At 44.2% G+C, this 13,233-nt stretch overlaps 1 protein-coding gene across 1 annotated transcript; it reads right to left on the bottom strand.

Annotated features, from left to right (window-relative positions):
* Positions 1-490: 490 nt before the first annotated feature.
* ncapd3 (non-SMC condensin II complex, subunit D3) lies at positions 491-12,988 on the bottom strand. Its single transcript, XM_017461585.3, has 34 exons — positions 12,879-12,988; positions 11,810-11,964; positions 11,545-11,707; positions 11,230-11,405; positions 10,663-10,848; positions 10,046-10,107; positions 9,628-9,715; positions 9,338-9,468; positions 8,558-8,630; positions 8,333-8,458; positions 7,975-8,236; positions 7,784-7,822; positions 7,526-7,666; positions 7,360-7,433; positions 7,120-7,254; positions 6,681-6,901; positions 6,126-6,317; positions 5,922-6,019; positions 5,704-5,813; positions 5,502-5,609; positions 5,297-5,405; positions 4,683-4,784; positions 4,264-4,582; positions 4,003-4,137; positions 3,291-3,424; positions 2,996-3,183; positions 2,666-2,776; positions 2,404-2,571; positions 2,065-2,168; positions 1,747-1,814; positions 1,477-1,524; positions 1,057-1,119; positions 900-945; positions 491-795 (listed from the first exon to the last, which is right to left on the bottom strand). The coding sequence occupies exons 1-34, from the start codon at positions 12,928-12,930 to the stop codon at positions 720-722; spliced, it is 4,263 nt and encodes a 1,420-aa protein (XP_017317074.1). The 5' UTR covers positions 12,931-12,988; the 3' UTR covers positions 491-719.
* Positions 12,989-13,233: the final 245 nt, after the last annotated feature.

Raw genomic sequence — 13,233 nt, 5'->3', positions numbered from 1 at the left:
GTAAATAAAGACATTCCTTCGTGTTCTAAATGTAGTTCATCAGCCTAGGAATGATTCTTGTAGGAAATTTGGTGCTTTATGTTGCTAACAAGTAATTTATGGCCGCCATTTTAGAATCATCTCATCTGTAGGTCTATTCCTAGAACATGATTATGTGATAATTATATGCACTCTGGTCATTGTATCAGGTTTACCCACTGTATTCACTACATAAGTGAATGGTTAGCAGCTGTAGTCCACAAGTTTTTAATCAGCTGTTCTCGACCCGTCCCTGTCCATCAGTGTAGAAGGAGCACCAAGGCGCTAAACCTTTCCACATGTACAACAGATGCTTCTGAATTCTCAAATCTGATCTCAAGTGTTGGAATTTTCTATCCATAACTCTGACAGCAATCTTTTCCTAGAGGTGTATTTAAGATCGGAAGGAGTCTCCGGTGTCAGTGCTTTGCAGTAGTCACGAACGAGAGAAGAATTTACGCTTTGCTTTCCGTTCAGATTTGTTACAGTTTATTAATGTCAAGAGAAAGTCAGTTTATAGCTGCTATGACAGAAGTGATACAGGTACAGAAAACTGAGACAGATCCTTTCGTTATATATACACACACGGGGGGGGGGGGGGGGGGGGGGGGTATAGGTGGGAGAAAGTTATGAGGACGGTGATAAACAGATACAGCTGAAGAGATTATGGGAACACACAATCGTTTAATATAAACGGATGTTCATAACTGCTGTCTCCTGCGTTGGGTTTTCCTCACGACAGGAGACTCTACGTTCCACTGCCTTGGTGCTGGAGCTCTGGAGGGGGAAGAAAAGGAGAAAAAAAAACCCCCCAACAACAATGTTAATATGTTTAGTTATAGTATGTCTAGCACTGCAAAAAGACCCTAGAAGAGACTTACTCGTGCTCAGGTGATATCAGATGTAGAACATTCTCACTACTCTTGCCTGCAGCCAGAAACAATCACAAGTATGTTATGACAAGAATCAGAGTAAGAGCAAAAAAACAACAACCGGTGCTTAGTTGTGTAAGTGAAATCGATGCAGAAGAATGAATACCGCCAGCGCCGTCGATGCGGATGGCACTTAGCTGCTCGCCGAACGTCACTTCGTTGATGCTCTCTATACAAAAACACACATGGAGAGTCTTACACAAAGACGAGGTAATCTGGATACAGCCTTTTGTGATTTAACGTCCGGATTCACTGCAGTAAGTGCAGTTATGAGTGTAATTCATTTTAAAGCTATTTCAAGGCAACCATTAATCCTCCTAAGAACGTATTGTTCTAATTTAATGATAAACGTGTTTACTTTAAGACCGCTAAGCTGCGTTTCAATCCACGTATATTCAAACGGCTAAAACTGGACAAGAGTTAATGTTAGTTAGCGGATATAAGTTCTGGGTGTTACAGTCAATCTATTTTCTTTTGACCAGGGTTTATGTGAGGATCACATGTGCAGGTGTTTATGACGTCCTACCCTGCGGCGTGCTGATAGCTCTCCCGTCAAACACTCCTTTTGCACGTCCTGTAGGAGAAATCGAACATTTTGTATGCTAGAAAATGTGCAACATTATTGTTTTTTCTGGTACGAGAAGAATAAAACATGATGTTGTAGGAAAATGATCAACTTGACAGTAAGTCCAGTTCGCATTGGGCTACATCTAATTACACAGTCGGTAATTTCTTTAAATTATTTTCTCCTAACTGGATAACCAACAGAGTACAAACTGTTCACGTGCAGGTTTACCTGAAGACATTACACTGTGGGAAGGTCTCTGTCCCACAGGGGTCAGAATTCCAGCAAAGGTACGACGTCTGAGAGGAAGAAGGGGGGGGGGGGGGGGGGGGGGGGGGGTATTAACTAGCTACTAAAATGTCATTATACAGTAACTGTCTGAAGAGTACTCATTTATGCAGAAATGTAGAAAATTCTAACTTTCAAGTACCACGGTATATATATTTGTACTAGCTTTGTGTAGGCTTGCAACTTTCAAGCGACATAAATGATATGTTTATGACGATCAAGTGACATTTATTAACTCTGGTCTCTGCACCATGGTGTTACCTGAGTGTGTCTGCAGATTTCAGGGTGTTTGAGGGTCTCTGGGCAGACTGAAGTGGCAGAGGTGTGGCTCTGACGCCTGGAGCTGGAGACGCAGCGGCGCTACCCTGAACATACACGGGACATATAGCATCAGGGCATGAGGTGAGATGATGCATGTGTGTGTATGAGACTCATTGAGTGTGTACATTTGGCTGGGGGGGGGGGGGGGGGGACTAAAAATTCAACTTGACTAAAAATCAGCCCTGCTTTCTAAAGTCTGTGAGAACATTCCTGTGTGTGTGTGTGTGTGTGTGTGTGTGTGTGTGTGTGTGTGTGTGTGTGTGTGAGAGAGAGACTCACTTTAGTTCTGGGTGACAATGTGAAAAGGCTAAGCTGCTGCTCCAGCTTCTGCTGCTCCTGCTCTTTTTGTTTCTCAAACATCTTCAGGTTGTACTCAACTTCTGCAGCCAGCTGCAGATCTGCCGCAAAGAGCTCCTTCACCTCAGAGCGGTAGTCCTGCATGGTCACCTAACAAACACACACACACACACACACCCATCCTAAATCCCTGTCTCATTAACACCAACTAATCTACCATTGTTTATTCCCTGTGAGCTTTTACCTGCAGGAACGCCATGAGGTGTTTGAGCACGGGCAAGCGCTTCTCCTCGAGCATGTTCTTCAGGGCGATGACCATGGGGATTACGTTCTCCACAAAGTTCTTTTTCTGCACCTGTTCGAACGGAACACACCCGAAATTTAACCACAGACCTGAGAGCAGACTTCCTGCTGTTCCTGCAGTTAATTATGGGAGCTAGGGCAGGCTAAGCTGATCCTGGACCAGTTTTAAAGGGTTGTGGTGTCATTTACATATTCACTCTGTGTGTGTGTGTGTGTGTGTGTGTGTGTGTGTGTGTGAGAGAGAGAGAGAGAGAGAGAGAGAGAGGATAACCTGAGAGATGAGCTTTTTCTGCAGCATGGCTTTAGCAGCAGCCATCTCGTCCTCCGGAGCATCGTCGCTGGATGAAGGGCCGCTCATGGCAGTCAGCTTGATCTCCTTCAGTGAAAGAACATCGAACACGTCAGCCAGCAGCTCAGCACCCTCCGAATCTAAAGGCAGCTCCGAGTCCACGAAACACGCTGCGAGTGACACACACATCATTAGATTAGAAAATTAAAGACACACAGATCCAATACACACTCATCTCCTTTCATACACACACACACACACACACACAGACACACACCCAGTACGTCCTGGCTGATTCTGGTCGTAATATTAAAGCGCTGCTCATCTGTGAAGTGTTTCAGGAGGAATCTGTAGATCCTGAAACGTTTGCCCAGGTTCATCTGCCCTTTCATAGAAAACCTGCTCTTCTCACTGCCAAAACACACACACACACACACACAATGAAATTCATTTGAGTGACTCCTCGTTTCAGTCCGTTCAATTAAACGAATCATCTAGATTCTTTCAAATTAATTCAGACTCCATCAGATTAATTCAGATTCTTTAAAATTGGTTTTGATTCACTCAGATTGGTTTAGATTTGTTCAGATGTTTTCTTATTCGTTCAGATGCTTTCAGACATATTCGGATTCATTCTGTGTGTGTTCAGATTCATTCATTTTTATTTTGATTCCTTCCGATTCATTCTGGAGGTGTTTCGATTCATCCAGATTCATTCGGATTCGTTTCGATTCATCCGGATTCGTTTCGATTCATCCAGGACGTGTTCAGATTCATACGGATTTGTTGAGATTGTTTCAGTCGCGCACTTCGCTCAAGTGTGCCGTCTCTAAGGCAGACAGCAAACAGCTTGAGTAGTGTAAAATGGCTATTGATTGTTTTTGCGTTATTTAATAATGTGCTGGTATAGCTGTGTTTAGAAGAATGAATTCTTTTCAAACGATTCACTGACTCAATGTTTTTATTAAAATGCAAGTTAGCACGCTCACCTCTCTGTCTGTGGGAATCTGTTGTATTTCTTGTGCTTCTCGTAGGCGTTGAAGTGGAAGATGCACTCGATGAAGTGCTGAGAGAACATCAGCGGGTTCTTCAGCAGCAGGTACACCAGGCAGTACTCACAGAGACTTCACAACAGCAACAAAATCAACATGACTTACACTTGAAAAAAAAGAAAGACTAGGTCTAAAAAGGGAAGACTGAAAAGCAGAGGCGTCACGGTGTTAGAAAAACATCACCAACCAAAGACCTACTCTGCAATGGAGGGATCTGGGTCCACCAGGACGGCAGCGAATCGGAAGAACAGAGAACCTTTCCATTTGACAAACTCCTCCTGCAGCAGGTTGGTGAGCATGATGAGGCTCTGCTCTCTGATGAGCAGCTCGGTGTCTCTGAGGCAGGCTGAGATGTTGTTGATGTACCGGGTCAGCGTGTTCGGGTAGCGCACGCACAGATCGCACAGGACCAGCACCACGTTACTGCGCACAGCTAACTCCGTGCCCACCTCCAGCTCGCGCGCAAACGCAGGAATGTAGCGCACCATCAGCTCCTTGTGCTGCAGGCAAAGCTTCCCTGCACAGAGATGGGACAAAAAAAAGAAAGAGAAAGAAGATGAGTCTGGTATTAAAAGAGGTTCAGCGAGGGAATGTTTGTGAACCCGTGCGTGTCATACCTAAAGTGAGGACTGCATGAGCTCGTACCACTGTCGGCATCGAGGAAGGCTTGAATTGAGTGAGAGGTTGACTGACTGGCAACTCCGCACCCTCTCCAACCACTGGAGGCACCACACACACACACAAACAAAAGATTCATTACGTTACCTTTCATTACGTTACCACCCCCCAAGCTTTATGCCACATACAATAAAGTATGAATTCAAATTATGGATAGATGGATGTAAGATTCAGATGGACAGATACATGATTTGGATGGATGGATTATTTGGATGGATACATGATTTAGATGGATGGATGGATAGATGATTTGGATGGATGGATGGATAGATGATTTGGATGGCTGGATGGATAGATGATTTGGATGGATGGATGGATAGATGATTTGGATGGATGGATGGATAGATGGATGGATAGATGATTTAGATGGATGGATAGATGATTTGGATGGATGGATAGATGAATGATTTAGATGGCTGGATGGATACATGATTTGGATGGATGGATGGATAGATTAACGGATGGATGAATGAATGATTTAGATGGCTGGATAGATGGATGATTTGGATGAATGAATGGAAGGATTAACAGATGGATGGATTAATGAACAGACCAGGATCCTCAGATGTGGTTAGAATGGACTGAACGAGGAGGAAGACTCTCTTTTGCACTTTGGCAGGGCAGTGTAGAGAGGCCACGCCCAGAGTGTATAAGTGCTTCACCTGAGAAAGAGAGGAGAAAGGAACAGTTTACCGCGACTACATTTGGGATCAGTTTAAAAACCAACTCTTTGGGTTTTGGGCCAGATCAGGTCTTACCAGCAGATCCTCATTTAGATTCTCTGCTCCGCCCTCGTTTAAAAGGACGGTGGAGAGGTACTCCTCACATACAGAGACCAGCTCTCCACAGAACTGGTTCAGGAAGCTCTTTAACACACATACACACACACACACACACACAGTGAACAGAAAGCTTGTGAAAATGACGTTTTAAGAACACAACACCGGTGTGTATGGTTACCAAGGTGTCCTTGACGTTGTCGGATTGGCCGAGACTGAACAGAGCGTCCACGCTGGCGCTGATCACCTCCAGGGGTAGACTGAAGCCCTTCAGCCATGCCATCAGATCATCTACACAAGCACAGACACACACACACACACATACATAATAATTCAGTATTCCTTTATTTATCGCTAGATAACAGATGAGACATTTTTATGTAATTTAATGATCCTTACCAACGATCCTGCTTTTGGTATCATCATCGAGACTCGCCGCAGTGTGACCAAGGACAGTCAGAATGTGGCAGGTTGTAGCCACGTCGATTACGGGGGACCTGTCGAATGTTCAGTATTCACTTTTATTCATTGAATCTTTTTTTATATCCAAGATCATGTGGCTGATCTGTTATCTTGTGTGAGTGGTGCTGAGCGAGTGCTGACCCGACTGTGCGATTCCAGGCCTCCAGAACAGTGTCCAAGTTGAGCTTAGTGCAGCAGCCGGCCACTTTGGCCAGCAGGAGCCACGCGGCCGCTGCCTGCTCACGCTCCGTGTGCCAGATCAGACTTTTCACCAGCGTGGCAGAAAACTTCTCCTGCCTCAACCACACACCGAACGCCTTACTGAAATATCGCCTGCAGAGAGGGACGGAGAGAGAGAGAGAGAGAGAGAGAGAGAGAGAGAGAGAGAGAGAGAGAACAAACAAGAGGCAGAGTGAGCATGAGGCAGAGATGGAGACAGAGAGAATAGAGAGAGAGGCAGAGTGTGAGGCAGAGAGAGAAGTAGAAAGAGAGTTAAAGAGAGAGGCAGAGAGATAGAAACAGACAAAGAGTGAGATGCAGCGAGAGAGAAACAGAGAGAGAGGCAGAGAGAGATAGAGACGGACAGACAGAGAGAGAGAGGTAGAGACAGAGAGAGGCAGAGAGGTAGAGAGGGAGGCAGAGAGATAGAGACACACGGAGAGAGAGAGAGAGAGAGAGAGAGAGACACAGACTCACCTGAGGTCCTGACACTTATCACACATCAGTCTCAGCAGGTCCCAGGCCACTCTCTGGGAGGCGTCGTCATGGCGATAGCTGCTGTGACATCTGATGCAAGTGACAATTTTGTCGTTGAGGCACTCAAGAGCTTTCTCCTGTACAGAGCTCTCAGAGTCCATCACTGCAGGGACCACGCCCCTCAGCCACGCCTCCTGCACCTCTGCGCTGTCAGGTAGTGCCTACACACCCATATTTACACACATTTACACACACACACACACACACACACACACACACACACACACACACACACACACACACACACACACACACCACAGCTTATCAAAAGCCAAAACACTCAAGTCTGAGCTTTTAGCTATTTTGGTCCTTTTAGTCTCTTGACAAACAGTTGTAGCGGCCATTTTGACGACAGCTAGCAGCTGAATGAACAACTCACAGTGAGGAGATCCATGAGACACTGCATGGCTTTCTTCTTCACGGACACGGCCGGGTCCCGACAGCGCTCGGAGAGAACGGCCAGATTCTCCGGACTACACGTGATCACGCTGTGCTTCAGCAGGCTCATTATAGTCTACACACACACATGCACAGATAGATATAATTAATTCACCACAAGTTACTGTTTGACATGCTAAAGGACACTCGAGTGCGAGCGTGTGTGTGTGTGTGTGTATACCTCGAGGGCGCATTTCCTGACGTTGGTCTTGGGGTCACTCACACGCTGTTTAAACAGAGCCAAGGTTTCCTGATCTAAAGAAGGACAGAAGAATTCGATAAAAGAGAGAGTTATAGACTCTGCTCATGCACGATGCACATTATCTGGGGTGTGTGTGTGGACTGACACTCGATGGCGGTAGCGTCGTGGCTCATGCCATCGTCGGTGCTGCGGTGTCCGGCAGCTTCCAGGCTCTTGTGCTTGGTCAGCTCGATGGTACGGAAGGTCAAGGCCGTTTTTTGAGCCATCTCTGATCTCTTTAGAGTCTCTGGAAAGGAAAAAAAAACTTTTTAAAAATAAAATCATAGCACAGCATCAGAAATGAATATATTGTAATGGCTTAGCTTTAAAGGAACAAAAGAGAAAGCGGAGGGGTTATGCTTACGCTCAGAGCGTCCGGTCTCCATCATGGTCTGTGAACCAGCTGAGGAGAAATAAAAGCATGAAGAGCTCCAATCACATAAAGCAATGGTCCTCTTTATCATTCCATTAGATGAACTATTTCGTTCTGCCTTCTTACGGAACGACACACCCGTCGCTCGTAGAAGTGGTAACGAATGAAATGGAATAACGTACTCGTGGAGGAGGAAGAGAAGAGCTCGTGAATCCACTTGGGGGTGTTGTGGCAGGGCAGCTCTAAGCACTGGGCGAGGCAGTGCATGGAGTGCGCTCGGACCGTGGGCGAGACGTCGGAGCGGCGGCCGTACACCACGCTGCGCACCAGGAAACGGTGCGAGAGGTACACGGCCAGATCAGGTTCCAGCGCCTCGTCTGCCTCCCGTTCCTCCTGCGCCAGCAGCACCATGGCCACGTCCAGAGCAAACATGCGGAACGCCACCTGCAGACACAGACAGTGTGTGTGCGCGAAATAGATGTTTCCCTAGACTTAAAAAACACTGAATGTATGCATTTTTTTAAAATAGTGAACACACACCCTGGTATTTAGAGAATAGTTATAAAGCCACTTGACAAAAGTGGCATAATGTTCACACGGCATCTTAGTCACCAGCTTCCCGACAGCTTGAGCTCCGCTAGCGCGGTATTCTGCCTTCTCCACCATCTGAAACACACACACACACACCCAAGTCACTTCTATGTTTTTACTTAAAAAAAAAAATAAATAAAAAAGTATTAATAAAATGAATCCCCAGTAATCCACCTGATGACAGATGTGCTGTACGAGGATCCTAAGCAGCGGCAATGTGTCCTCCGTGTGCTCGTCCACAATATGGCTGCAGAACACACACACACGAGATAAACGTTCAGAACTTATAATTAGAGCTCGACTGATTATTTGTTTTCCTGATATTTAAGCTTTTGTCCCCCCATTATCGGTTTTGTAATATCGTATCCACCGATAAATGGCGCCATCTTGTGGGCATTTTGAGAATTGCTGCGCAGGAGCAGCTATTGCAGAACTAAATCTGAGGAGAGATGAGTCAACAACGGTGTGCACAGGTAAAGTATACTTGCTTTGCTTTAATTAATAAACTTTATTTAACATAGCAGCCATTAATGTACACAGTAGATTTTGTCAATAAATACTTGATATGTCGTTTCAGCAGCTTGGTGCTCAGAAATAGCGACAAACTCTCTCATCGACTCTTATTAAGATAAAAACACTTGAGTAACAGTGCACTTTATTTATGGATTTAGCACTCTTTCAGACCCCTCTATTTATGGGTGTATAAATAAGAGTTATAGTTATAATATTTTAAAAATGTAAAAATTAAATAATGAAATAAAATAAAATACACATAACCCTAACAACAGACACAAGTTTTTCCTTTTCCATACTAACCACCAGCTTTACTGAGGAATACCATGAAATCGAATTAAGTACTTCCTTAACAAAGCAACAAATTTATATCGAATAAAAGGAAACAAGAAAAACGTGATCGTAATATCAATATTATATCTACAGATATTCTTTCCTGACCCGATGAAGCGGACGGCCTGGTCTCTGGCTTTGCAGACGGCCTGTGACAGGGCGAGCAGACACGGCTTCGCTCTCTCCTTCCTCATCATCAGGATGATGTACAGCAGGCGGCAGAAGACACGCCGGCGACACTGAAGCCCAAGAAATTTCGTTTAATTATAAATTATTCCACTCACGACACGGGGTCTTGCTTGGATTCCAGTCCTTCAAGGATTGACCGGACTGGAATTTATTCTTAAAAGAGATATATATATATATATATATATAAAAAATATAAATAAGACACTCGCCTCATTTCCTTCACCGTGATTGGAGGAGCAGAGCAGCCAGAGGCCGTGATAGGCGAGCTCGGGGAGGCTCTGCAGTTTGTACACGTCACTGATAATGAGACAAAACACAAAATACGTTATCACAGAGAACTATTATATATGTAAAGGAATACCTTGGGGACATGCTGTTATAGAAAAATGATCGTTAATCCATCTATTATGCACCAATACAAACCTGGTTTGTTTTTGTTTTTTTGGCAGTTGTACTACTGTCAGCGCTGATGCGACAGAAAAGTAATTAATTAACTAATTAATGAATTAATCACTCAACACTTCCCTGACCAATCAGGAGTCAGGAGGAAACCCATCATGGCAGTCACTTACAGGAAATTACTGTATACTAAATGATGCCGGAAGGCGTGCGTGTACAACAACTGACCGTTTCTGAGCGAAGGACAGCTCTCCGATGACCGGCTCGAAGTTGGTGAGTTCGGTGAACAACTGCAAAATAACGTTATTTCATTTCAATTTAATCGACGCTGCCAAGTAAAGAAAAGGAAAAAAAAAAATTAAATTGTTGGTATGAAATACTGAGTAACTGAGCGATTGGGTGTTTGTTTTCTTAACTAAATGACTCGAACTGCTCATTACTAGTAAGTATTACTCGTATTCATTCACGGAGTTTAAACATGCATTAAGTTCAGATTAGTCGGTTTTTAACAATTAAGTGAGTTTCAATGATATTTCAAACGATTCCCGGCCGTGTTCACGAAGCTCCGCCCCCCATAGGCTCTATATAAATGATTGACAGGAGGTGCATCCAAACACAAACAAGGCCATGGTTTAATCTTTGTTGTGTATTTATACACACACACACACGTTTTACATACTGTATCTTCCTGGTTCAGTAAGTTAAAGGTTACGAGTGTTTAAAGGGCTATCTGAAAGTCACAACCTTCTGATCCGATCGTCTGCGTCTAATAAGCTAAAATGCCCTTGTTACACCAAATGGTGACAGCGAGATCGTCGACACGGTCGTCGTCATCGCTTACTGACCCGCATGCAGTTATCGGCGCTCTGAGGTTTGTCCCGGAGCGAAAACTTCTCCAGCAGCTTGAGCAGCGTTCGCACGAGTCCGGCCACGTCCTCACGCATTCCCAACAGATCCTGGGCTGAGAAATACACCTCCTCCTCCTCCTCGTCGTCGTCTTCCTCCTCCTCCTCCTCCTCATCAATCTCCATCTGGAAGAGGAACGCAGACAGACGGTTACGATCCAATACGCTTTTAATCTCTTTGGCCACCATATATATTTGCGTTAATACGTCATATCATATGATCGGTTTGGGGGTGGGGGGGATCGTCATACATACCAAATATCCCCCCTTTTCATTTAAACACTCCATGTCACAGACAATACAGTTATAGAAAATTCCACGCTGCACTGCGTTCAATGTCGAATTCGCCGGATAAAATTCGATTATGTGAAAAGGAATTTTGCGCGTCGACCGAAAGGATTTTAAGTTTTAGCTCCGCCCACACGCAACCATATTCGTATTCGTACATGACGTAGAGACGTCGTGATTGACGCCATTAAGTTCTGGTTAACCGGACAGACGGCAGACCTCCTGCGAGACTTTCTTTGGGGGTTTGGGCCGTTTCCCGCTCTTGGCTTCACCCTGCGAGCTCTTCAGCGTGCCTTTCTTGCGTTTCTTCCCCGAGCTCTGCGGCCAGCATTTCAGCACCACGTCCAGGCACGTGTCGAACAGGATCTGATGGAACACTTTGTTGGCAACACTGCCTGTGGGGGGAAAAAAACAACCCCCCAAACAAAACAGATTTAACAGTTTACATCACGTCACCTTCGATCTCTGTCTAATAAACACAACACACGATACTCTGAAAGGTCGCGAGGAGAAACGTGAGCTCGTGATACTCACCCGGGACGGCGAGCAGCAGCAGGTAGAGCGATGCGGCCTGCAGACTGTGGCGTCTCTGCTCCACGCTGGACGATTTGGTTTTGGCGCCGAGGACGAAGCACGCCAGCACGGCCACCAGAGACTTCACCGACACGCCGTTTTCTCTCAACACCTCCCACACGCTCTGTTGCAGGAAAAGACAAAAATAAGACAGACACGTATAAGATCTGTAAGATCGCAAGAAGCACATCGGATCGGAACACGCCCTTTCGGAGGCTGGCGTCACCTGAGTGTTGTCGTCGGTGTCTGCGGTGGAGAAAGGCAGTAACTGCTCGTACACTTTCTTAAACGCGTTAACGTCTTCTTTTATTTCCTCTTCGACGGCGGGGTCGAGGGGCTCGGTGTCCGTGAACTCGCACTCCCACACCGCGTCCACCCAAGCTGGAGAGAACACACACACACCAAAAGACTATTCACTTTTATCCACTTGAGCACTCGACTAGCTTTTATAAATTTGCTTTATTTCATCTCTGAAGTTACTTTTATATTATTCGAACGATTGTACTTTTACTCTATTTTTAATTTACATTAAATAATTTTAAGTTATTTAATTTACTCTAATTTGTTCTTATTTTTGTTATTGATATTTACTGGACTTTTTTTTTTTAATTAATCCACGTATACAGCTAAACAACAAAAAAAACAAAAACAAGTTAGTTATTATTATTCTTCAATCCAAGCTTCTCATATATACGACAAAAAGTGGAGTAAAATCATGTTTTGCAAGCCAGGCTTTAAGTAAGTAAGTAAACAAACAAAAAACAAACAATCCCACTGTAAATCGTGAACTAGGATCTCGTCCCAAATCCACACGTACAGTCCTAAGAAGTGCACACCGTGTTAACCGGAAGCCCTTTCAGTTTAAACCCTAACTAGTGCACTTCTACAGGGAGGAGCCACTGATTTGGAGTTGAGCCGAAAGCTCCGTTGACTATTCAGAAATGTTTGTAAACCTTACTGAATCTATATTTAAGGCTGTTTATTCAGCCAAGCAGCCAGGTTTATCAGCCAAGTATATACCTATACACAACACAACCTGTATACCGCGTACATATAACAATAAATATTTTAATTCGCTAAACTAAATGCCGTGTTAGCATTGTATAATTCCGGGACTGGTTAATGTTTTGGGCTAATGACGTTAGCTTAGCGAACTAGCTATAGCCTGACGGTGTTTTCTGACCAACAGAAGACACCAATAAATATATTTAAACACCAGCTTCAAAGAGGTCTTTGTTGTTGTCTTTTTAAATAAATGTACAAAAATAAAATAAATAAAAATAAATAAATCATACCGGTGGATACAGCGTTTAACTTCAACAGCTTTATCGCGCGCATCAACTCCATTTTCGCTTCGAATCCGCGCGCCAAACTCCAGACCCGCCTCTCGCGCACCGCGCATGCGCTGTCTTGTCAGGGTTGCCAGATTGTATCCTCAGATCCTCTAGCAACATCAAAAACTATAATAAAGTTTATTATTAGCATTATTACAATTGATAATATATTATATACATTACAATTATATATTAATTGCTAATAATAATAATATTAACAATAATGTTCCAAGCTAGACGGTTAAGTAAAATCAAATAAAAACAAATATAGTTATATAAAAATCGATTATTATTGTTATTATTACATTTCTGTCTG

Source organism: Ictalurus punctatus, chromosome 29 (genome assembly GCF_001660625.3).
Source record: "Ictalurus punctatus breed USDA103 chromosome 29, Coco_2.0, whole genome shotgun sequence".
Classification (NCBI taxonomy): Eukaryota; Metazoa; Chordata; class Actinopteri; order Siluriformes; family Ictaluridae; genus Ictalurus; species Ictalurus punctatus.
The sequence above is the reverse complement of the archived record's forward strand: the minus strand, read 5'-3'. Positions and strand labels throughout refer to the sequence as shown.